The following is a 26,640-nucleotide window of genomic DNA, read 5'->3' on the forward strand; positions in this document are numbered from 1 at the left end:
ACCAGAATCCCTCTTTATAAGTAATGGATTCGTTAAATATTGACCATCTGAAATCTACTTAATTTATTAATTTAGTTAGTTAATTATGGGTTTTTGACGTTCAGGTGTTTTTGAGGGGTTTAGTTTTTCAGATGAATGATGGAATAATATGAATAATAAATAATAAAAATAAAATAAATGATATTTTAGTGGAATATTTTAAACAGACGCTTCACTTTAAATATGCTCTTTATAAAACTCTACGAGTGCTCAGTCTGACAAAGATGGCGGCGCTGTCTCTGATGATGCGGGTTCGTCTTCCCGCCAGTTGGAGGCGGTAAAGAACCCGAACCGGCCGCCATTAAAGTGGCAAGAAGAAGAAGAAGAAGAAACCAACACATCGGTGTTGTTCGGCCACACTTTAGCTTTGAACTGTGGACTTTCCGCTGAAGAATATATACGTTTATATCAGTTCACCGACTGCTTGTGAAGTTATGATACTAAAACAAAAGGCAGCGTAGAGTTAACCGATGAGTTTCCGTCCGGAAGTCGGATTGTTTTGGTGCATTAGCCCGTTAACTCGGTAGCTAGCTTAGATAGCTAACGTTAGCTGCCCTGTCCGAGCTGCGTTAGCTGCGTCTCGGTGAGGGAATGGGGCCGACGCGGGGCCGACCCCCCATGGGACCGCCGGGCGAAGACGGACCTCCATTCGACATGGGTCCACCGGGCTGGTGTCCTCCTCCGCCGGGAGGCTGGGGCCCTCCGCCCCCTGATGGATGGCCGCCGCCGCCCGATGAATGGGGGCCACCGCCGCCCGGAGGGTGGGGGCCTCCGCCGCCTGGAGGATGGGGGCCACCGCCGCCTGGAGGATGGGGCCCGAGAGGGCCTCCACCGCCCGACTGGGGACCAAGAGGACCACCGCCACCGGGCTGGGGGCCTCATCCAGACGACTGGCTGCCTCCTCCAGACTGGGGTCGTCACCCCGAAGACTGGAGACCCCCTCACCCCGACGACTGGAGACCCCCTCACCCCGACGACTGGAGACCTCCTCACCCCGACGACTGGAGACCTCCTCACCCTGACGACTGGAGACTTCACCCCGATGACTGGAGACCTCCCCCTGAAGCCTGGGGACCCCCTGGCTGGGGTCCGGAAGGTCTCCCTGAGCCGTGGGGACCCGAGCCAGGTCCACCCGGACCTCTACCACCTGTCCCCCCGCCTCCTCCTCTCGGGATTCCTCCCCCGGACCCCGCAGCCTTCGGACCGGTGCCCATACCTCCTATCCCCCCTCCAGCCTGCGTCCCCCCGATGGGGTTCCCGGTGTACCCTCCTCCTGGCTGGACAGCAGAGGTGAGCAGCTTCCTCCTCCTCGTGCCGCGCCTCTCTTATTGATCCTCTCATGTCTTGTGATTGAATATTGATTGGTCGGATCCTTCTGAAGCTGCTGTCCCGCTAATGAACCCTGATGTTCGGTAGAGTCTAGTTTCCTCTCTCTGTGTGTTCAGACCATCGTAGAGGAGCCGATGCCGAACCCGCCGCCGGACCAGCCCGAGTGGGTGAGTACAGGCAGCAGAGCCGGTGCTGGTGTCGTCATTTCCTCCCAGATTTAACAGTAAAACCAGCTGAACACAACAGCTGAGTGATGGGTCATGAAACGTGAGTTTATACTTCTACTCCTCTGCATTTATTTTATAACTTTAGTCAGTTCGCAGATTCAGATTAATACAAAATATAATCCACTGATAAATTATGTAATATTATAGATTAAACTACCAGCAGAATATAAAGTCATTAAAATGAGCTTCAGCAGCTGCAGCATTAAAGTGCTGAACACATTAATGCATCAATAATAAATATATATATATATATATATATATATATATATATATATATATATATACACACACATTATATTATTCTGCATAACGAGCACTTTGACTTTTGGTGCTTTAAGTTTATTTTGATGCTGATGCTTCGTAAAGTGTCTTCACTGGTATTACTGCTTTTATCTAAGTAATAGATCTGAGTGCTTCCTCCACCTCTGGCAGCCTGTAGTGTTTGGCTCAGGTCTTCAGCTGGCTCAGGTCTTCAGCTGGGTCAGGTCTTCAGCTGGGTCAGGTCTTCAGCTGGGTCAGGTCTTCAGATGGGTCAGGTCTTCAGCTGGGTCAGGTCTTCAGCTGGGTCAGATCTTCAGTAGGATCAGGTCTTCAGCTGGGTCAGGTCTTCAGCTGGGTCAGGTCTTCAGATCAGATGCAGATTTAAAACGTCGACTTTAAATCTCTTCTTGCGTTTCAGCAGTTTTTGTTTTTGTTTTGTTTCTTTCAGATTAAAGCGTTGATTTCAGCTCCGGCCTCTGAGTCGACTCCGGGCGAAACAAAAAAATCCACCGAGGAGCCCGCTGTGGCTACAACACCTGCGGCTGACCCCGCCGCGGCCCCGAAACCGAAACCTAAACCTAAACATGACCCCGTCAAGACCGCCAAAGCGCTCGGCCTGCTGGGAAAACGCACATTTGATAAGTAAGTCCTTACAGGCAGGTTTGTTTTTCTTTGAGGTCCTGGTCTACGAGTGACCCCCTTTTCATATTAGTTAATATCAAACATATTAGTGCTTTAATGAATGTGTCTGCTGTGGCTTTAACAGTGGAATAAACAAAGAGGGTTCCTGTTTAGATGTAAACGTGAATAAACCTCGTCAGCGAGTGTTATGTGGCTTCCTGTTGCTTCTTCTTCTGTGGTGTTTGTACCTGATGAGAACAGATTGTGACCTGCTGTCTGTCTGTGTCCTCAGGCCTCCTCCGGGCAGGTCGACGGGGATCATCTCATTCATCGGGGTAAGAAAACCAAGAGGCGCTGTCACGTGACTGATGATGTCATCAGGTCGCATGTCGTTCACACTGTCTGCGCGGCAGCAGCTGTGCACATCAGCTCACCTGGTTGCACCTGGAAAAAGAAAACAGCTGTATTGATTAATAGGTCGCAGGTGATTTTTACCACTTGGGAGTTTCTCTTCAAAATAAAAGCGTAATGGATAAATAACGTGACTCTGGATGTTGAAGAATTACAAGCAGCAACATTTCTCAAACTCTTAATTTGATAAAAGCACTGAAGGCTTCTTCGACTTCTGGCAGCGTTGTTTTTCTACTGTAAAGTGACGTCTCTGCAGCGCCTTGATTTAGTAAATATCAGGCCTTGAAAGTTCTTGAAATGTCTTAAATTCACACTTTCACTTTTGTATCAATTCATCAATTTCATTTTTTCCTTAAACCTGCTTTAACTGATGTTTCTGTCCACTGGTTTTCAGCAGGAAACAAGTTGTGACTTTTAAGCTCATGTGTCGAACTTGTTAGCTAACAGTTGTTGTAGCAGGTCTGTGTTCGATCAGTCAGTGACGTTCAGCCCTGAAACTAGAACCAGGAACTAAATTTAACCCAACCGGTTCCACTTGTTGTCTGAAACCTTCCTGTATGACAAATCCAGATTTAGTCAATAATCAAATGTTCTTCTGTCTCTGATCCTCAGCCGACCTTCGGCTACATCGAGAGAGAAGATCTGGAGAAGTTCACCTTCAGCTTCGCCGCCTTCTTTGGAAACCCCAAAGCCATGACGCCCGGGGTCAGAGTTCACTTCACCGCCTGCAAGGAGAAGGTAAGGTGCACATGCTCGTTACAGATTTCAGCTTTTTAATTGTCATCCTAAAAAACACAATAATACAATATAACAGACTAAAAGATGACAAAAACCCACTAGAGCCCGACCGATTTTATCGACCGATATGGGCCGATCACAGATATATCGGTATCGGCGTATATGTTTTCAGATATGCACCGATATAAAAACTTTTTTTACAGAACATATAATGCAGAAAACGATGCTTGGGGGTGTATTTTAGAAATGGTGTCATCACGTAGTTTGTCCAGCAGAGCGCGCTCTGACTCCATTGTTTACAACACTCTCAGTCTGCAGCACATGTAGCAGAGTGCATCACAGCTGAGCAGACGGTGGTGCGGACGCAGTCGAGCGGTGTCGTCACCCCGTCATTTTCCCTTTTCAATATAACTAATATATAACGTTAACCCTGACACCGGCCACGTCACTCACGCTCATCACATCTGTTGGCTGTGTTAGCGAGGGAGCTAGCCAGCTACAGCTTGTCAGTCAGTAGCAGATTGAAAGCTTAGCGTCAGAGCATCTCTTCATCATTCTGCAGCTCGGCAGCCGACGGTGCGCTGGTGGTTTGAGTCTGAGTGTCGACGTCACGCTACGTTGTTACCGAGCTGCTGAGCCGCAATGTGGGTTTACTGGTTGATGATAATAATACGGTATAAAGTAATAGTGCATGAACTGTCAGGTTAAGTGCAGCTTATTGAGATTATAATGAGACGGAGGATATTGCACAGCAGTAATAGAGGGATGAATAAATATCAATATCAATAAATAGGGAATTTTAAACTGAAAAGAGTTTATTGCAGAGGAGTATTGATGTGACAGAAATGCTTTGCCTTTGCACCTGTCAGTCATAGTCTGAAATGATTAATACTCCGGTGCGATACTCTCTGTTTTCAGTTTAATCTATTGATATTGAGGAGACATGAGATACTCAGCGAATTACTCGTGTGGTTTTAGAAAAACACACAGTACTGTCACTGCTACAGTTAATCAATATTTAAATTTCTTCAACTCTAAAACCCTCATTTAGCTCATTTTATATAAAGCAATTAAAGTTGATCTCATTTTGTTTCCTGCTGGATCAGACTGGTTTTCCTTGTGATCGTGTTTCTGTGTATTTCAGTCTTTTTAAAAATCAGATTTTAATGTTATAGTTGTTTGTGTTTCTAAGCAGAACAGTCTGATAGCGACAGATGTGAAAGTGGCTCCAGGTGGAACGGAGAACGTGGACACGGAGATCTACGAGGCGGTGGTCAGTCAGCCCATCACGGAGCCTCAGGTCAGTTCAGACTTCACATTTTAACCCGTCGGCCTTCCCGTTTCCTGCCGTTGACCTCGTTGGTTTTGTTGGCCCGCAGCCCGGCGAGCGTCAGTACCCCGGTCAGGTTCACGTGGACATCGGGCCGCTGAGGACCAACCTGACGTTCGACAGGAAGGACAGCACGGTGACGCTGCTGAAGAACGACCAGGTGCTCATCAACCTGCTGACCGACATCGTCACCGAGAAGAGAAGAGCCACCAACATCAAACCCAAAATCCCTTCGACCTTCAGCCACACCAAGGAGGCCAGGGAGACGGTCAGAGCTGCGCTCTGCGCACCTTTCACCTGCTGACGTTAAACAGCCAGAGAGTGTTTCAGAGACAGACTCCTCACACGTTTAATAGCAGCTGAAATGTAACCGTTACTGCACGATGACTCAGAAATAAACACATTTTAGACTCAGACGCAAACATTTAATTAATCAAAAACTCCGTTTCTAAATCAGCCACGAACATCAGAATATATGAAATCCTGATTTAATCTTTTAATAATCTTCTGTGCAGTACAGGAGTTCTACAGGCGTCTGGTTTTTAGAAATAAACTGATTGTTTGAATTCTGAATCCAGTTTCAAAAACAGTTAAAAGTTCTTTTCTGTGAAATCTGATTGATGCCCAAATTGAAATTAATCATTAAAACGTTGGAATGGGGGTCATTTAAGCTGATAAATAAAAATGTTTGGAAACACGGAGCCTCGGTGAGTTCTGACAGCAGCTTCTGGTTTTGGTCCCAGGTCGATGAAACGCTTCCTGATTCAACTCTTTAAACAATCATCTTTCTTATTATTACGAATTCAAAACATTCACTCAGGCTTCCTGTTTTCACTTAAAAACTCGAGAATGAACCGGGTCTGTTGTTCGGGTCGGTGTCTGTACTGATCGAAGATCTTCAGTTCGAGTCAGACGCTCCGCTCTGTAACAGCTCAGTGGGATCGGGGCTGTTTCTGAAATCTGTGTTATGATGTTTAAGTTGCGTCAGGATCAGTTTTCTTGAATCGTATTTCCTTCTTGGTCCGTCAGTACGGCGTTTGTCTTGTAATCTGGATTCTCGCCTGTCTTTGAGTTCATGTTTTTTTATATTCTTTCGCCGCAGGGCGTCATCATCAGCCTGAACGATGGCGAAGGTGTCATCAAGTCGGACGAACACGGTGAGCTTCCCTTCGACGCCAAAGAGAACTTCAGCGACATCGAGTTCAACGCTGAGGACATCAACGAGGAGGTCGAGTTCACCGCCATCACGGTGAGGACTCTGCCCACTGCTCAGGGGCGGGGCTTATTGACCTTCTCGCTTACTTCACGCTGAAATAAAGACTTCCTAGAGTCTTGACTTCCTGTTACCGTTTGGACTGAATTCCAGCAGTGGAGCTTATTCTCTAGCATTAAACCCTTTCTGTTCCGTTTTTCCTCAGCTGAGAGGGGGTAAGCGGGCGATCAGGATCCGGCGGGTGAAGGAGCCCCTCCTCCTGACGCTCTGCGCCGCCACCGCCGCCATCGCCGCCGCCGAGGAGGCCGACTCCCAAAACACAGACGACGACAGTGACGAGGACTCTTGCAAGTCGCTGAAAGGGAAGGCTAACGTCAAGCTGGAGCCGGGTCCCAACATGAAGCTGGACCCGGAGCTGTACGAGGGCATCGTCAGCCAGCCAATCATCGAGCCCACGGTGAGCGAGAGTCCACACGAGTGACACGGTTTGTCGGGGTCCGAGTTTAAACGCACTGAACTGACTTCACTTAAAGCTCCAGCGTGCAACATTCAGGAGCAGCTGTCGGCAGAAATATAATATTCATAAGTGTGTTTTCATCAGTGTTTAATCGCCTGAAAATAAGAACCGCTGTGTTTTCGTTACCTTAGAATCAGCCTTTATATCTACAGAGGGAGCGGGTCCCCTTCCACGGAGGCCGCCATGTTGCACCGCCATGTTTCTACAGTAGCCCAGAACGGACAAACCAACTGGCTCTAGATTGGGCCGTTCTTTTTCCGCAGCCACTGTAGTTCCTCCTCCACGCCTGGAAGGGGAGGGCGAGGCGAGCGGTGTTCACATGGCTGCAAACTGCAGTTTCACCACTAGATGCCACTAAACCCTCCACACTGGACCTTTTAACAAACCAGTTGTCATTTAATAATGAAGGCTGCGTGACATGTTTTAGTACCAGTGCAAAGGAACGCCCTCTTTAATGTCTTAGTTTGTGAAGATAAACACAAAGAGCCACCTGGTCCGTTGACCAGCTGTTAGTGTGAGAACGAGGTCGTGCTGAATGAAATTATCGTTCAAGTCGCAAAAAGTCACAGACCAACTGATCTGGATGTTTTTTTTAGCCTGATTTTTCTTTGTTTGGAGCTGAACACTTGGAAATCAGGAACTGGTTTTAAATGGAAACTGATTCTTGCTTCTGATCTGTGTTTGTTGAGTCGAACGTGGCGTCTGCGTCGCTGCCTCCTGTCCTGACGCTGCTCTCTCTGTAGCCGACCATGCAGGGTTACCCGGGTCAGATCCACGCCAACATCGGCCCCATCAGGACCAACGTGACCTTCGACCACCGGGACTGCGGCGTCACGCTGCTGAAGAACGACCACGTATTGATCAACCTGCTGGTCGACATGGTGACCAGGAAGAGGAGAGCGGCCAACATCAAACCCAAAATCCCCTTCACCTTCAGCTACACCAAAGAGAAGAGAGAGCTGGTAACGCACACTGATCATCCATCACACTAACCAGTAAATCAGATGTGAAGTGCAGAAGTGCTGCGCAGTTAATTCATTGATTTTTGATTGATTAATTATTATCCCAAAGGGAAATTAATGACATTGCACATAAAAAGAACATAAACAATAAAAACAGGTCACACACAACGCAGGCAGAAGTGAACAACTACTAACTGCCACAATACTACACAGCACCGACCCGCGGGGCCCCTGGGCCTCGACCCGCGGGGCCCCTGGGCCTCGACGCCTCCTACAGAGGAGCTGGAGCCACAGATTCAAAGATGCAAAACAAATACAGCTCTTTGTGGTCGTTCGAATGACTTTCCAACAAGAAATGTTCGGTCACTTCAGAGGCTGCTCTGATCATCAATGAAGCTTTTATGTTTCGCTCGTTTCTGTCTGTCAGGGCATCATCACCTGTCTGGGAGCTGAAGAAGGCATCGTGAACTCCGAGGAGCACGGCGAGCTTCCCTTCGACATCTGTGAGAACTTCAGCGACACAGAGTTCAACACCACAGACATCCACAAGGAGGTGGAGTTTACGGTGGCCATGGTGAGTCTGACGGAGCCCGAACCAAAACCGGGAGGACAGGAAGTGAATACGTTTCATATCCTGACGCCACCGTTTTGTTTCTGCAGGTGAAATCTGAGAAGAGAGCGATCAGGCTAATGAGGACAAAGAGGGTTGAGGACCAAATCCTAGAGGAGCAGAAGAAACGGGAGGAGGAGGAGAGGAGGAAGAAACGGGAGGAGCAGGAGAGGAGGAAACAAGAAGTGGAGGAGAGGAAGAGGAGGGAGGAGGAGGTGGAGGAGCGAGAGAAAGAGGCAGAGAGGAAGAAGAAGGAGGAGGTGGCGGCGGCGCTGGCAGCGGCCAAATGCAAAGTGAGGAACAGACGATAGATTTAACAAATGTTTCAGTGGCTCGATTTAACTTTTACTATTTTAGTTCTTAGTTTATATGTTGCTGTTTGACACAATACAGCAGGCAAATGTTTTCCATCTTTTATTTTAAACTACAGGAAAACGTAAGTTTAAAATAAACTACAACCTGTTCCCAGAAGGCAAAGAGAAGATAAAATGCAGTCAAATGAAATTTGGAAAAAGAAAACGGTAGTTTAGTTTGGTTTAAGTAGTTAGGTTGAGTTAGATTTAGGTTTTGTTTAACTTGATATAGTTCAGTTTGAGGTTGAGTTTCGTTTTTGACTTCATGTTTAGAAATCCAAACTCCAACCAGGACAATTAATAAAAAACTCTCAGCTTATTAATCTTGAAGTAAGAACTGAGGGCGAATTCACGTTTCTTAAATTCTGTCTTAAATGTTCTCGTAGACAAAGTCCAGATTCATCAGCAATTTTCACATTTGTCCTCATTAACTTTTAAAGCTAATGCCAATTTTTTCTTCACAAGAATATCATGAATCGCGTTAAACCAACCCACAACTGTTGGAGTTTCTCTGTTTTTGCAAGTGCTTTCCTACCTTAAACAAACCGAAGTGTGCTGTCGTCTGTCGTCCTGCAGTGGACGCCGCTCGGCTTCAAAATAAGAGACCCCGAGACGCTGGACGACATCAGCAAGGAGCGATTTGAAGGCACCGTCCTCAAAGCCATTTCCAAAAACGTAAAAAAGATCAAGAAGGAGCCGGAGGAGGATCAAGGAGGAGGTGCTGAGGGCGGACAAATTCTCCTCAGACAGGTACAAAACAAATTACTGCAGAAGTCTTGAAAATCCTGGAGATGATAATTTTTTCCAGGCCTGAAGAAATAAAAAATAATGTATCCATAAATTAAATATAGATTTTTCTTGCAGGTCAAAATAGAGAAAATGGATGAAGATGAGAAGGAAGAGGCGGAAGGAAAACCTGAAGGAGAGGGAGGAAAGACGGAGGTGAAAAAGGAGGAGGTGAAGAAGAATCAGTTGGCTGGAGCTGAAGCAGGGGGCAGGGCCAAACCAGACCCAGAGATGGGTCGACTGGTGATGACCATCGACGGTCAACAGAAACAGCTTCCCTTCGGTCCCAACGACCTTCTGACCACCGCCACCATGCTGGATGGAGACAAGGTGAGAGATGATGAGGTGTCACAGCAGCAGATTAAAATAAAAACAGGATAGATACTATAGACGAGTTTCCTCTTTACAAACAACGAAGGATGTGTGCAACTCGCTGGAAACCAGTAAAATTACTGTTAAATTTGTATGTGACACTCATACATGTGTTTTATTTTATTACCTCAAACCACCTTTGATAGGCATCAGTCAGCTCTGGCAAACAGCTAGCATGACACATATTCCAGTGAGAAACAGCGGCTAGTAGCAGTGCTAACGCTAACACAGGCTACACAAAGTTAGCTCTACAGGTGGAGAGAAATGAACTGTGACCCATAACACAGACGCCCCCTTTAACTCGAGCAGCGTTAGCATGAACTTCCTGCTGTTTGACTGCTGCGCGAATTCAGAACACAGACGCGCTCATCCTGGTTTCCTGGTTATTACATTAATAATGTCAACATGTATGAACTTTGTGCTGTTTCGTCAGAATATACCAGACACTTTACATCTGCCTGATGTGTTACATGAATGCAAAAACTCATATTAGAGCTGACTGCAGTGTAAACAGGCAAAACTTGTGTCAATACAGGCTTTAATCGGTATTACTGATCAGCTAAAAGGATAGTTATAAGATTTTTTTATTAATTTTTTTACACTAAACAATGCTGAGTGTTTGTATTTAAAGTGCAGCGCTGTTGCTCTTAGAGCAGCCTTCACTGTACTGAAATGACCAGCAGCTTGTTTCTTTAGATCTTGATGTTAGATTTCTCATCCTGAACTGTGAAGGTACGTTTCAACATCGTCACCCATCGGGAGACCAAAGAGGAACGAGCGACCTACGTGGAAATCCTCCCCGACTCCTTCGAAGAGTCCATCGAACAACGTCGACACGTAAGGCTTTTAAACGACCATCTCCTCACATTATTAGTCAGTTTGGTTTACAGAGTTTGAGTCAGAGCAGCTGCAGAGCCGAAATTTAAAACCAAAACGGGACTGGATGTGAATCTTTAAACCAGCCAAACCCTGTGATGTGTTTTTAATAGTTTGTGTGTGTGATGTGTTTTTCTAACCAGGGCATCGTGATCGAGTTCTTGGAAGACTCTGGGCTCATCAAGTGCACTCAGAACCCGCAACTCTACTTCCACATGTCAGAGGTGATAGAGAAGAAGAAACTGGAGCTGAACGAGAAGGTCGAGTTCAGCGTCGTCCCGGTGAGTCCTCCTCATCCTCTTTGTCCTTTTTAATTAGTTCTGATGGCTGAGGTGCTTTTACGGGAAGTTTAGGATAATAAAAAAAAAAAAGAAGACATATTGCAGAACGTCAGATTACCAGATTATCAGGTACATTGATATAATTCAGATACTCATAACCAGAACTACCCAGAGCTTGTGACCGCAGGTGAGTCAGAACCACTATCAACCACTAATATGAGGATTTTGTTTTACTCTTTTCCGTCCAGATAGTCGGCAGAGTTTGTCTCGGATAGTTTTAAGTGTCGGATTAATCGTTCCAGAGGACTGAGAACTTTACACTCTAAACATTAATAATACTGGTTATGGAAATCGAGTGTCCTGGTTTGTATAATGTATTTTATCTCGAACATTTCTGAGTAAAAACATGTCTTATTATTGTTTCTTGAAGCATGAAACGGCAGAAGGGGGGAACCAGGCCATCCGAATAAAACGTTTCACCGAGAGCGTTTTCCTCCCCGTTCGTAAATTAGGTGGTGTCGGTGGAAACAAAGGAAAGGTAAAGAGGACTGGATTTATATTTATTCAGTTACGATTTGAGAAGAAAGGTATTCTTGTGTTTTTGTTGTTGATTCATTTTTCAGGTCCATCTGGACTCCACAAATGTGTAAAATTACAGAATTCACACTTGGCAGAGACTATGCTTAAAATGTATTTTCCTGGACTTCTCCACTATTTTGCTTTACAAGCTGTAATCTGTTTCTTGCATGTTGCCATTTATGCGCAAAATATTTGTACTACATTAATGCAACTTTGATGTAATTTCAGTAAGGGATGATATATATTACAGAATGATTTTAGGGTCTAATGCAAATCTCTACATTGCTTTTATAGTGTTACTATGACCTAAATTAATATACCAGTTTGTGTTAGCAGTTCTGTATTTTTGTCACAAGATGTTGGCAGAGATAATTATTTTTCTAACTTTGCCTAATATGTGTTTGTCTCCTTTGGTAGATGACCATCAAGCTGACAAAAGCTTTAGAAGCCATTGAGTGAGTAATTAATTAATTTATTTTTGTTATGTTGGAACACAATCAGGTGTGCACAAATAGGGATGGTCTAATAGGTTTCAAGAAAGTTCTTGTTCTTCATAAGTTTACCTATTTATATTTACATATAAATAGGTAAACCAATAGATAATATGTAACCTGACTAAATGACCTGTTTCACATTGGCATCTAAACAGGATGTATAGAAATACACATTTTGTAAAATAATTCTAATAACCAAAACTTGTCTGTGACGACTTCTGACATTTCAGGAAAGAAAAACCAGAGACAGACAAGCTGAAGGCGGTGGTGAAAAATCTTAGAACGCAGGACAGCAAGACCAGTAGAAGGGATTACAGTGCCACTCGGCGTAGATATGGCCGCAGCAGAAGTAAAAGCAGGAGTCCGAGTAGGAATAGGGCCAGGAGTAGGAGTAAAAGTAGGAGCAAGAGTCCGCCCAGAGATCAGTTTGGACGTATCATCAAAAGGAGACGCAGCACTAGCGTTGACCGTGACCGTAAAAGCAGCAGGAACAGGCGAAGCCGAAGCCGAGAGAAGTCAAACAGACGCACCAAAAGCCCCACTAAGAGCCACAGCAGGAGTCACAGCCAAAGCCGAAGCAAGAGCTCCAGCCGGAGCCGGAGCAGGAGCAGGGAGAGAAGCAAGGACCGGGCCGGCAAGAAGAGGAGCAAAATCAGCCGAGAGCTCGAAGAAAGTCACAAGAGGAGGAGGGAGTTGAGCCCTCCTCCCAGACGTGTTGGAGTCATGGACGATGAACTGGCAAGGAAGAAGCGGGAGCTGGAGGAGCTGAATGAGATGATTGCCTACAAAAAGTCAATGGTGGACCCCCGAGGACTGGACCCTGGACAGAGGACCTGCATAGACTACGACCATGGCAGGATCGCCGTCCCACTTACTGAGTACAAACCAGTCCGGTCCATCTTGAAGAAACGACCAGAGGGACCCGAGTACCACCATCGTCTTCCTCAACCCTATGACGATCCTTATTATGACCGGCCATACAGTCCTTACCAAGATCGGCGATACAGTGACCGCTACAGTGATCCGTACACCAGCCGTCCCTACCCTGATCGCCCTTTTGGTGACCGTCCCTACGGTGACCGCCCTTATGAAAATCGTCTTTATGGTGAAGCTCCCTATGTTGGCCCTGCGTCTGCCAGCCAACGTTACACTGATCGCTATGATGTTTATGATGAACCCTATGACGATCGCTACTATGACCCAGCATGTGCCGACCAACCTTACGATGATCCGTATCGGCCTGTCAAACGGAGCCAGTCTCCAGAACTCCACGGTCCCTCACCTTCTCAGTCTGGCCAAGTTCCTGCTGCCTCCACCCAACCTCCACAGACACATACTGTTGCCACTTCAGCTTCCCAACCCCCTTTCAGACCTCCTTCTCCCACAGAACCACCTCCGAGAAGCCCTTCTCCCAAACTGAAGAACACAACGCCACGGCAGTCACCTCCAGCTGAGAAACCACCCCTTGATCGCTTCCTTGATATGCTTAATAAAAAGGTGGATGCTGAAAAGAAATTAGAACCGGTTTATGTGAATGATGACCTTCTGCCTCATGAGCGGGCACTTCAGGATGGCAGGGGTTTCTCTCGGATTGTGGGATTGGCTCAAGAGCAACCCACCAGCAGTCTAGCTCTAGAAGGGGAAAAGAACCAACTAAGCTCTAAACGGTCCTCAGTAGAGAGAATAAGCGAGGAACCAAAGAGCAAGACAGAACCCTACGACAAGATCCAGAGTCTACTCCGTACGATTGGCCTGAAGCTGAGTACAGGAGATGTGTCCAAACTGGCAAGTCGAGCCCAAGAAAAAATCTATAGCCCAAAGTCCTCATCCACAGAAAGAGAGACTTTGTCATCCCCAAGGGAAGAACTGCATACAAGTAGAACCGGTTCTGTTGAATCGGATCACATCCATTCCCCCTCCCCTGCCAGGTCCTCCAGTTTGGAGCCGCTCAGCAGACATAAAACTGTCTCGGAGTATGAAGGATTCCTGGACCAGCAAGAGTTGGAGGCACTAAAGAAGGCGCAACAGCTGCAGAGTCTTACCAAGACAATGGGGAGTACTCCCTCCACCACTCCTGTGAAACCACCTCCTGGGCCGCCTCCTTCTCAGTACCAACATCCACCCCCAACAATCAACTGGCCCCTTGGTGTCACTACCCAGATTCCCCAAGCACAGAGCTCCACAACCCCTAGCATGGGCACTCCAGCTCTTCCTACAGCTGGTCAACCACCCCAGAGATTTGGACCTACTGCGGGACCTCCCCCTGGACCTCCTCCTGGGCCTCCTCCACGGCGTCCTGGACAGTCTCCTCCAGGACCCCCTCCTGGACCTCCTCCGCGGCGTCCTGGACAGCCTCCTCCAGGACCCCCTCCTGGACCTCCTCCCCGGCGTCCTCCCGGACAACCTCCTTTCACTCCACCCTCCAGTCATGTAGTCTTTCCTTTTATTGGCCAGCCTCCTGCAGCTCCACTTGTTGACTCCTCCAGTCCTTCGCAGCCTTTAACCACTGCTGCAGTAACACCGACACCACCATCATCATCACCGGAAACATTGAGTCCTACACACGATGACCACTCAACCATCTCTACGACAGTGGCCAGATGCCTGAAGGTCATTGAGACGGTGAAATCTCTGGCTGTGCAGCCACCAGCCAAACCAGTCAAAACAGTGCAGTTCAGTTTACCCACAGAGTCTCCATCACACTCCAGTTCTCAGACCTCAGCAGAGACAGACGATGACATAAAGACCAAGCAGAAGGAGAAGGTATGATCACCAGTGGCACTACTGTACTCAAATCTTTTAGGGGTTCTTGTTGGCTACTGAAGTACAGTTCCTACAGTTCCTTATTCTGTGTCTTAGATTACCCAGGAATACATGCAGATGCAAATCCTTAATCAAATTCTCCAGACACTAGTGCACTTAAGAAACCTTAGAAATGATGGAACACTGCCATGTTTCAGCTGGATAAAGCCTTGACAAGGTATTTGTGTTTGTGTTGCAGCTGGATTTGTATAACCAGAGGATTTTGGAAAAGCGGGAGCAGCAGTACAAGGAGATGCTAGCCCGCAGGAAAGCAGAGAAGAACAAGGATGGCACATTGATCCCCCCAGGTATCCGAACTTGTTGAATTATATAGACATTAAACTTAACTAGCAACCTTTGAATTACAGGGAGTAATTATTAAGTATTGAGTTAAGCATTCAGTAAAGTTATGTTCTCGGCGTGCTAGTTCTTCAAACACAACACGCCTAAATACATTTTCAAGTTAACATTTTACAGCTGCATGCCATTTATATTACTTTAGGGCTAAAGACAGAAGATAAACACCTTGTTTTCTTTTTCTTTGACTAAACAGGTACTTTGAACAGGTTAAAATAGATTTATTTCACCCAGACAGTTAGCCAGACTTTGGCGAGAAAGCCAGAGATACTTGATTAGGCACATCTCTGGAGATGTGGTAGAAATGTTGAGACGGTAACATGTTAGGAAGATTGTCATGATGAAAGTATCGCTAAGTTCTGTCTGGATCTAACTGAAGTATACATATGATTAGCAAGGCCTAATTAATCCTGCTTAGCTAGATTTATGCTTCTCCGTCAAGGTGATCTTGCGTTCTCACCGTAGATTTCCACAAGGTAGGAAGTGATTGACAGGGAGCCATAAACCTGTCTTTAAGGTTACGTAGACGTCTTAAGTGCATTGCAGCGCCACAAAGGTCAGTCGCTCTTCTGCCACACACGTTACCCGAGCCAAGTGGTTTGTCCCAGCAATCAAGAAAAGAAGCCAACTGCAATCTCAACTCCACAAAGTAACATCTTTTTCCTCTTCATATAGTGACTCCGTTGGTATCTAGCTTTAAAGGAACCCATTTGAGTCCAGAAAGCACTATATAGTCAGATGAGATTATGAGAGGTTAAGATAGACATGTATTTAGTAAGTTTAGGTATTGTTTGAAATTTCTAAATACAACACTATATTTTTGATAATTTGCTTGATTAAAGTATAAGTAAACAAAACTATGAAATTGACCAAGCATTTGCTAACCAACTTAGGTACCTGACAGCTTTCAGTACTTGATACAACAGACACGTTTTGGTCAGTACCAAAAAATGATATAGGTATGATACCCAGCCCTGATAGTTAGCTAGACATGTAGTTACAGTAATACCTTTCAAGCAAGGTAGTTTTGCTAGGTTTGGGTTTACCGTTTCCAGCTTAAATACAGGTACACTCAGTTGTCACTCAGAGGTACATTCTCCCACTTCTACAGACATCTTCCTTCACCAAATTGTGAGTCTCATACCTGTGCTTTAATGGAATCTGCAGCGGGATAGATGGTACCACATTGGGATTGCCCAAACTACAAGGTCTAGAATATTTTTGGATGGATGCAAGAACCAAAATACCTTCAGTCCTGTTTTATGAGAGGGGGTCAAAGATGAATGTTAAGACATGTGCAAGTTCAGAACATCAGAAAGACGATCTCAGAGCCACAACTCATTGAACCTTGAAGAGGATTTTGATCAGCAGCTGAAGAGAATTCTGGCTTTGACTTTGTCGGTGAAGAACAAAAAGATGAAGCCACGGTGGTATGTGATCATTTAAATTGAACTTACTGATGCAAGCTGCTTCTGCTTATCCTCCTTAGTTGTATATGTCATATTGTTAAAGTTGGGATGGGTTGTCCCCAAAAACTATAGGACACCTTTGATTGCGTAGAGACCATTGACTTCATACTCAATATTTCTCTCTGTGTTGTATTATTGACTACCTTTCACTACGTGATACATTCAGAAGAAGGCATGGCATCCCTATATATATATATATATATATGCTTGCCATTAGAACTGAAGAGGCCATTCATATGAAAAACAAAGCGACATCGACCTGAAAGCCGTGGTCCAGTTTCATTACGACTAGAGAGAAGGATGCTAAAGGATGTTCTCAAGCATTATGTTCTGCCAGAACAAATCTCAGCCAGACACCATGAACTTGTTCTTAAACAGTGACCACTGAGTTTAAACACAGTACAGCTAGCTTAAAATTATCTGGTGTTCATTGACAGTAAAGCCTGTAACGACATGCTGCTGTTTAAATAAACCTAGAACTTGGCTTCAGCTGTCCAAGAATTACACTAAAGGAGGAAGATAAGATAAAGGTCTAACCCCACTAATGGCTCAGTCTGTACTACTGTTTGTAGTACTAAGAGGTAGCACTAAGTATGTAGTACTTTTGTGAGTACTACTCATTCCTACTTAAAGTTGGTTAGCTGCTCGCTCGTCTCAACTAGTTACGTAGCTGATTATTGTCTGCTACAACAAAGACATGAAATGCACTCAAACAATACCTAAGACTTAATTTAGATCATGTGCAGCCTGATGCTGATGCATCTGGTCCAGGACACAGTAGGTCTTTTAGGTTAAGATGGCTTTTACAGACATGGCTTAACTAGTCCAGGACACAGTCTAGTAAGAATTGCCTAGATGTTAACATCTAGGGTTGTATTGTTAAGTGCGAGCGTAAGGGCCATTTCAAGACTAACACAACCATAAAGAAAATTCAGAGGGCAAATACAGATTTTTGTCCAGAAACTGGTTCATGCGAATTGTAGGAATGGTTTTGTCGTTGGACCTTGACTTTCATAAATTACATGTTTGCTTTTATGGATATGTCACATAATTTCATACAGCTGTGAAGTTAAACTTCAGTTACAGTGAAATAACAAAAAACAGTTTACTTTTAAAGCGAAAACTAATAGTTTTTAACATCTTATTCTTGAACTCTGGTCCATCTACTAAACAGAAATGCAAGCCATGTTCATGAAAGCCTTACGAGTGTTTTACTGAGCCTTTCTACATCCAGGCCTTACTTGTCCTGGCATAACTGAAGCTGTTACAACAGCTTGCCTTCTGATTCTATTACAAGTTAATGTGGGTTGTTGATTGCAAATTCTCCCGGCGTTTCATTTTTTGCTATGTACAGAATTTTGTCTTGAGTCAAGTTTACTCAGTTCTGTTTGTGTCAAACTGAGTGGAGTGTAGCCACGTTTTCCGGATATCCAGAAAAAGTCGTTTTAACGGAAGACCCAGAAGACTACTCGTAATTTTGACCACGCAAAGCAAAGCGTTCCTAATTCATTTACAGTGAAAGAAGTTCGTATTTTACACGAACCAGTCAGTTTGTCAGCCAGGTAATACTTCCAGCCCTTCAGTGTTTGACTCTGAGTCCATGTCACCAAGTTGATTTGTGCAAGGCCAGGCTAGAGTCATCGAATTAATGTTGAGTGGCCGAAGTCATGACTGAGTCGCAGAGGTAAGGATGGGATGTCTGAAGACATTCCCACATCACTGAGGTAATTTCCGAATTGCAGAAGGGTTTCTCATTTTTATCCGACAGATTTGATCAGCTATAGCTGGAGAAGTAGCCTCTCCTTCCAATCTGTGAAACTAACGTTAGCTCAGGAAGCTAACGTCGAGAGCTTTCACCATCATGTAGGGGTCTTCGGTCAGATGTCGTTAGACGTGACAGCAGTCTGTCATTAACACAGTAAGTGGACTCTATATCTGCAAGCAGTAAATACTATAATGCTTCTTTTTAATGTCATGCTCATTAAGAATATGTTGAGTAATATTATGTAGCATCTTGTCCAAGCTAAATTTGTTTACTTTTTAATCAGCTTAGCCTACTAAGTAAGTGTATCACATCAGTATCTTAAACTCATTAACTGTGAATTTGGACCTTTTGGGTTTTAGGCTATGAACTCCCTTTTCCTGCCAGTCTGTGAAACTATCTACGTTAGCTCAGGAAGCTAATGTAGAGAGATTTTAACATCGTTTAGGGGGCAGTTGGATATTCTTAGCTTTAGCTATTTCAGACACGACTTACTGGTAGTCTTTCATCAATACGGTAAGTAACTGATTATCATGGTCATTCTTCTTTTTCTTTTAAAGTAACATGTAGCAGCATGGGCTAAATGTACCTACTAAATAAATATATCACATCAGTATTTTTAAGCCTGTCATCTTAAATACCAGTGAATGGGACCATGGCTGTGAACTAGCCTGTCCTTTCAGTCTGTGAAACTGTTAGCTCAGGAAGCTAACGTAGAGAGCTTTTAGCATCGTTTAAAGGTCACCATTTGGATATCGTTATCTTTAGCCATTTGTTATTAATGTTAAAGTTGAGTCAGTGATATTGGGACTCAGACATTAATGTGAGTCAAGGATTCAGGCACTGCTGGTAGACATCTGAGGTTCTTTGCAGGGTCATTATTTCCGTTCATAACATGTTTTAGATGTAATGTAATACAGTATATAATGCTAACAGGTTTTAGATAAATTGCCAGGCTCAAGGACTGTTTTTGGTCACTTGTTTTGCTGTTTGTTTTTTGTTGTTTGAATCAGAACAAACACTGACTGTCACGTCTCAGTCGGTGTTTAAACACTTAACTTTTGCAGTTCCATCACCCATCTGTCACTCCGCTCACTTATTCGCATTTAAATCCACTGTGATGACACAGCGAGTCTCATTTTGCCTTTAAATATTCTGCTCAGGTAACTTTCGTTCACATGCCGCGGTCCAACCAGAATACCAGTCTACGTCAGTTTGGGTTAGACTAAAGTGGAGATGGTGATGGTGGCGTGTCCAGTATGGAGTGAGGGAACAGAAATGGAAAACAAGAAGTGTCCCAAATGACCTTTTTAAAAAGGATGTAAGACGTTTTTTTAAATGTTACAGATGAATTGGGCCATTTAATCCCATCAGTCCATCCACCAGCCCCTCCCCCATCTCAGTGGTCCCTTACAGTTTGATAATTAATGCCCACATTATCATTTCTAAATCAGTGATCTACAACATATTCATTTTGGGACACAATAAATGAGCTGCTGTGAAACGTAACAGAACAAAATTAAGTATGATGGCATACATCCAGTTATTTTGATTTGAGATTCAGTTCCATTTCCTTTCTCTAAATGAAATACTGGACTCCGGTCTGACTGAAGTAAGAAACTTACAGTATAATGAGGCAGAGTAGAAGAAACGTTTTTAAGTCAAAGCATTGTAATTTAATATTGCGAACTTTTAATAAGGTTTTAAAGAAATTAGTGCTTTGACGGCATTTTTGTTGCATATTATGTTTCCATACACAGCCAGCATTAACAAATGAGGAATGTACATAAGTTAGCTAGGGAGACGATATAAATACACAGCTAAAAGTCATCGAAAGCGATTCAAATCTTTACTGTGATGTTTAGTATTTTATCATAAATGCAGTTTTATTTTAAAGTGACGCAGAAGGGTTTGAAATGAAAAAGAAAAGTTGCATTGCAGAATGGCAATATTTATTGTCTTGACGGTGAAGGTAGGTGATCATTTTGATCTCTTAATTGCATTGATTGATCAGGCTGAGAATTTTCTCATTGTTTTAAAAACCAGCATGTAATTGTCTGAAATTACACATCCATTAACTAAAAATTAACAAATTAAACTGAATGTGGTGCAAACAAGTTAAAAACTTAACTTAAATACTCAAAAAGATACATGTACCACAAACATTATTCTGTGATCAGTAGTCTTTTGGTTTTACATTAGTACATTTTTGCATTATCATTACATCGGAAACAGTTAAACTGTAAAGTATAGGACTTGATTTACTTTCCTGTTGCAGTAATTGTTACTTTAGTCAATTAAATGATGATTGATATGGTTTAAGAAGTGTACAACGTTAATACAGCAAAAAGTCAGCGAATAGGGTACGTGACAGAAACAGCTACAAATGGGTCGAGATGGCGATTTTGCTCAGAAATATTGGTAGTTGTAGCCTGTAAAAAATCAGCTGGTTTCACAAAGATCAACTGGCTTTAGCCCAACAGTTAGACCTCATAGATGTTCCAGTTCAGTGGAGGTCTGTCCGTCTGCTTCCAGTATCTCTGGATTTTGCCCACAGTGGATGTGCTAGAAGACCATTTTTAATGTTTTTGCAGCTGTGTACTTCACATTGATAACAGTCTAAGTCTAACTAGTTTAAGGGCAAAACAAATACTAGCCAAAGTCTACAGACCAGTCTAGTAGATCTTTGTGAAACCAGCCTGAGGACTGAAGGACAGTCCTAGCTTTAGTAGTCCAATATGAGAGAGAGTTTGAGTTTCAACTAGTGCAAAAGATTCTTATGGCTTTGTGACTTACAAACATATTCTGTTAAAATTTCTAGGCAAGCCAATCAGCAGCGAGCCGAAGAACGTTTGGATTTGTGGTCATTCGCTGGTGTACTGGGCGGAGTCACGGGCCAAGTCTCCGGAGGTAGGTATGCAGCTGGGCATGGACCCCAGCAAGGTGGCCATCTGGTGGAAGGGCATCCAGGGCATGACGTGGCCCCAGCTCCTGCCCCAGCTCCACCAGCTGAAGGTCACCTGGCCCAACCCGGACATCCTGATCATGCACCTGGGCGGCAACGACCTGAGCACCGACAGCCCCACCGACCTGCTTGCCTCAGTCAGGAAGGACCTGACCTCCATGAGGAGCATCTTCCCACAGTGTGTCCTCGTGTGGTCTAACATCCTCCCTCGGAGGGCGTGGCGGCACTCCGCTGACAGCCACGAAGTCGATCTGGTCCGCACCACGGTGAATCGCAGGATCCAAAACATCATCTCAGAGCTGGGCGGCACCTCGTTGACCCACGACAACATCCGGTGCGGCGCAAACACGGGTCTGTATCGGGCCGACGGCGTCCATCTTTCCCCCAAAGGCATCGACGTTTTCAATCTGAACCTGCAGGATTTTCTGGAGAAGTGGGAGATGGAGGTGAACTAAACCTCAGAAAAGTTAAAAGGTGTATCGATTTATTTTCTGTTGACTCTTTTATTTCTAATGATAGCTAGGCAGTCGAGCTCATAAAACTCCATCTAGAAAGTATCCAGTCATGTTTGCAGTTGTAGCTTACCGTGTAGGAACAGCTGTACAAGGAAAACATGTTTGTCCATCTTGAAACAATAAATTCCGATATCAACTGATCAGCTGTTATTTCTGTCTTTTTATCTTCTTAATGAACACAATAACAGAACCTGTCAGTTTTGTTAATGTTGATTTGTTAGCGGAGACATTTCTAATGATACACGCACAGAGTCACTCTGCAGGTAAATGTAATGTAGATAAAACTGTTATCAATAATTAACGTTTTCATCATTTATCATATTGCATTGTATTCGTTTTTTGGTTGAAAATAAAGCAAAAATGGTCCAGTCTTCTTACTGCTTTTATTTAGTGCTGGGCGATTTGACTCAGTGTTGCAGTAAATTTGTCATGATAAACCGCTTTTTCTGTGAAATCCTATTTCTTCTAAAATTGTGAGGCCAGTCATGTGCCATTTTTATAAAACATAGTAATCAGAATAGTTTTTTCACATGTTTGTCCTTTTTCAGAAAGTAAATGTAGATCAGTAGTTGTAATTTTGAAGTTTACATCTTCTTTAAATGATGAAAGAAAAATGAATTATAGTACCACCATATTGTCATTTAAAAGCTTAACTGTTTAATCTAACATTGTTATTCAGTACGAGACATGTTGACCAAATGATAATTAATTTAACAATCATTAAAAAAAAATAAGCTTACTTGCTTTTTTGTCTTACAACAATCATCAGTTGCTGGATAGAGATGATGGCCAAAACATGCAAACTTGTCCTGCTTCTTCTTGGTGGGGGCTTGTTCTTTCAGGTACAGGTGAAACAATTAAATATTGAGCCATAATAACATCGAACGTTATGCAGGTAATTATCCTGATGATCATCTAAGATGAGTAGATGCCCTTCACTGTTGTTTCAGACCACATGAATAACCAGGTTTCCGTTTATTTGATGTTCTTTTTCAGCATTTTCTCAACTGGCTGCCGTCCCACGATTACACTTTCCTTTCTGTTCGTCGGGTATTTGGCGTTTTTATTAGATTGTTTCCAGTATAGAGCCGGGGGGGTGACATGCAACAAAGATCCCCAGCTGGACTGGAACCATGGACGTTGCAGTTCAGTGGGTAGTGCCTTAAAGCCCAAGGCCACCAGGCCACCAGGACGCCTCAGCTTGACTGGCTGCCCAACAAGTAGCTAACAAAGAAGCTGTCCCATATACACGAGCCGACGTTATCGAGCTGATTAAATATTTACTGTTTTATCGCCCAGCGTTACATGCAGTCACTTTATTCTCCATTAAAGTTTCCAAGCTGTGCTTTACCTGTTGGAGCCGACCAGGTGAGTTTTTGTTTTCTCTGCAGGTTCCGGCCAAGATGCAGCTCAGGATGACTCGAGGACTTAGCGGGTGGACTGAACAGAAACATCAGGCCCGTCTGCTCGTTCAGGAATCTCTGACTCGTCCACAAAAATGTAGAGAAATTTGAAAATCCATCTCTGTCCTTCTGTTTTGGCTTCCCGTCCACAGCGCTGCCAGCACCACCGAAAACCTCCGGACTCATCGGGGCACCAACGGCTCATAAAACAAATATAAAATGTCCTAATGATCTCAATCTCTGTATATCTTTTTGTACAGTAAAATATATACATGTATTTATTATGTGACTTGCTGGGGCCTCCGCCTGCAGTGTGTACAGTTTTTCTAAGCTGAAAACTACCTGGCAGAAATGAATTTAGGAATATGCAACATAAAAGCACAAAACTGAAATAGTGAGTATAATAATAGTGAAACTAGACTCTGACACAGGGACCCGAGGCCCTTGTGCTTTAGTACTGCCTGTTCGAATGAGCGCAGCCCAGAAACACAGTAAGTCTGGAGCTTTCGGAGCTCCTGGAGTTCTGGGCCCCGGGTCAGTTGCCCACTCTGCCCCGTTAGTAGTCCAGCCTTGGGCATACTGCACTTCTTTGGCTCGTGAGCCTTTAAAGTGAAGCAGTCCTTCAGTTTAACCCCAGCACCGTTCTTTCTTACGTTTTGATAAAAGTGAAATCGTCCTGTATTTCACAAGAAAAAATTAAAGACTAGAAAAAATCTTTAATTTTAAAACTTGTAACACAACATTGTGTAAAAACTGAAGTTGGACATATTTATTTCTTTACTACGGTGTGTTTACTTTATTGTCCTCCGAGAGGAAGTTATATTTGTACATAAAGAACAGAAGTCCAAACACAGTGTCGATGTTTTCTATAATTTTACTGAGACTGTATTAAAGAGTCAGTTCACCCAAAATATAAAGATTATTACTTATATATGTCCAAGAGATTTCTGCCTCCCCCCCAAAACAATGGCGGTGAAAGTGCTGCTCAGCTTTGAAAAATGACTTTTACAACAGAAACGTCTCTTTCCATGAGGCCACCGCGTGATCCACGAGTCGCAGTAGGGACCGTTTTCACTACGGAAGAATCGATCTCTGCGCACGCTGTCGACAGACACTCGTCTCAAAACCTGGATGAATAAAATCTAATAAACTATTTGCAGATCCGCGTGGACTTGGGTGAGCTGACTCTTTCAGGCTGCTGATCAGCCTGATTAAAGTCCGTCCACAGTGGATGATGCACTATTGTGGAATAATTTCAGTCCACTAAAGATGGTAAAATAATGGTGACCAAACGCTGAACACCCTGACGAGCGGACCGTGCTGCTGTGCGTCATGTTGCTGATGTTCACACTGGATTAGCTGTACACACTGCACGCCACTGTATGTGGACAGCTGAGCAGGTGTGACGGTGTAACGTGCGGCTGCGACACCATGTTGTTGAACCTGCTGCTCCACTGTGCTGGGGTCAGTCTGTCCTCCAGATGTTGAACCAGCTGCAGGGATTCGCTCCCACTCAGCCTGCAGAGCATCGGTGAGGTCCGAGCTGATGTTGGTGATGAGGGCGAGTCCTGCTGGAACAGAACTAGTTCACTTCGGTGGCTGGAAAGCCTCCACTTCTCCCAGAAAAGGGCAGCGGTGGAAAGAAACCAAGTACATTACTTGAGTAAAGTACAAGTACTTAAGTATCTGTTCATTTCTTCTTCTACTCCACTACATTTATTCGACAGTTTAGTTACTTTACAAATCAAGATTTTACATACAAAACAATAATGATCATCTTATAAAATGATGCACTGAGATTAAACAACAGTATATAAAGTACTAAATTAGTTCCACCTCGAGCAGCGACAACATGCTCTAACATATACTCTAAAGGGGCCGTTCTGCATAACTAGGACTTTTACTTACATTTTGTTAATAACACTGCTGTAACATTTTGAATGCTTGTACTTGACTGATTTTACCGAGAGACACTGCTACTTGTACTGAAGTAGAAGATCTGTAGACTTCTGGCAAAGTGGAGGCTGTTGGAGTGTCTGATTAATGCTCGCTTTGGAATCACACATTTGACTGTCCACATACTTTTGGCCATGTGTACGTCAGGTGCATTCAGACCTGAGGTCCTCACGGTTATCAGGAGACACTGAGAAAAGATGTAAATGCTTTTCAACTGTGATGCACTAAAATCTGTTTTTTTTATTCAATAAAAATTCTCTAAAATGAATCAAAGATTCTCATCTGGTCATTTTCTGGTGTTTCGTGTGAATTTAAAAAGTACTTTTTCTTTATATCAGAATCTCCATTTGTGTGTAATTTAAAAGCTTCAGACCATCTCACAATGTGTCAAAGCATCAAAGTTCAATTGGAAATGTAAGTTTTTGAGAAATGACAGAACTTCCTCAGTCTTGTGATTTAAAGTGAATCCAGATTTCACATTTCTACAAACAACTCGTCCTTTAGACCACATCACGTAATAACTGTAGACATTGGAACAGTCTCGCCACAAGGTCCCTTTAGTAGCCTTTCTTGGGCTTTCGATCGCATCACGAGTTTGCCCCGTTGTCATGGAGCTGAAGAGGGGCTACTGGAGGCCTTCGCTTTCCTCCGGATCATCCATCGATCCGCCGAACTGTGATGGTGCCTTCTAAAGTGGTAATCCACAAAATACGTTTAAATGCAAATGATCGGGAGTTTTAAAAGTGTGTTCGTGAACTAGATGTTTTACTAGATGCAATTTGTGTTCAAGAAACCAAAACCACACTTAGGCTTTATGATACCAGGATGAGAAACATTAAACAGGCGGCTGTGCAACATGCATTCAGGAAGGTCTGGCCTTTAGGAAGTGATCTTAAAATATATACGAATGTGTGCTTGTTGGACTATGCAGATCAACAGGCGACGTAAAGATAGTTAGGTTATATAATCCATGCACTGACTTTGGAAATGTTGAAACAGCAGGTGAGAACAGTACGAGATGTGGAGACTTTAATGCTCGCAACAGTTCACGGGGAAGCAGATTGATGACGGACCGTTGGTTAGTTTGATGTAAAAGGATGAACGCAGTACGAAATGAGATCCCAAGCTTCGATCTTAGTGACAAAGAATTGAAATCAAGAAAATGTTATTATCAAAAGCTGTGTTCAGACCAAACGCTGAGCGAATTTTCGCCTCGCGTGAACGCGGCCGCCAGAGTGTTTTTGGATCGCAACCCGCGAATATTCGCCCTTAACAGCCAATGGGAGTACTGGGAACGGCGGCTAAAGCTAGTGCTAAGTTGGTTCGTAGTAAAGTACAAACGATAGCTGGACTCATGTAACAGAAACTTATTTTCAGAACTTATCGTGTAATCCTGTGGCTTCGCTCACTTG

General features: G+C 44.0%; 1 protein-coding gene across 3 annotated transcripts; it reads left to right on the forward strand.

Annotated features, from left to right (window-relative positions):
• The first annotated feature begins 310 nt into the window (after nucleotides 1–310).
• si:dkeyp-121d4.3 lies at nucleotides 311–25,496 on the forward strand. 3 transcript variants are annotated; one of them, XM_044213507.1, is made up of 21 exons: nucleotides 311–1,329; nucleotides 1,485–1,535; nucleotides 2,305–2,498; nucleotides 2,770–2,812; nucleotides 3,501–3,626; nucleotides 4,819–4,926; nucleotides 5,006–5,224; nucleotides 6,059–6,205; nucleotides 6,375–6,626; nucleotides 7,430–7,648; nucleotides 8,076–8,222; nucleotides 8,309–8,551; nucleotides 9,188–9,361; nucleotides 9,476–9,727; nucleotides 10,502–10,606; nucleotides 10,789–10,926; nucleotides 11,357–11,464; nucleotides 11,923–11,960; nucleotides 12,230–14,762; nucleotides 15,001–15,109; nucleotides 23,261–25,496. In XM_044213507.1, the coding sequence occupies exons 1-21, from the start codon at nucleotides 631–633 to the stop codon at nucleotides 23,299–23,301; spliced, it is 5,946 nt and encodes a 1,981-aa protein (XP_044069442.1). In that variant the 5' UTR covers nucleotides 311–630; the 3' UTR covers nucleotides 23,302–25,496. The 3 variants fall into 3 exon arrangements, with proteins under 3 accessions (XP_044069442.1, XP_044069440.1, XP_044069439.1); XM_044213505.1 differs by lacking the exon at nucleotides 23,261–25,496 and adding an exon at nucleotides 21,211–22,240 and having other exon boundaries at nucleotides 324–1,329; nucleotides 4,822–4,926; XM_044213504.1 differs by lacking the exon at nucleotides 23,261–25,496 and adding an exon at nucleotides 21,211–22,240 and having other exon boundaries at nucleotides 325–1,329.
• The last annotated feature ends 1,144 nt before the right edge of the window (nucleotides 25,497–26,640 follow it).

The sequence above is a fragment of the Siniperca chuatsi genome, linkage group LG11 (assembly GCF_020085105.1).
Source record: "Siniperca chuatsi isolate FFG_IHB_CAS linkage group LG11, ASM2008510v1, whole genome shotgun sequence".
Taxonomy (NCBI): Eukaryota; Metazoa; Chordata; class Actinopteri; order Centrarchiformes; family Sinipercidae; genus Siniperca; species Siniperca chuatsi.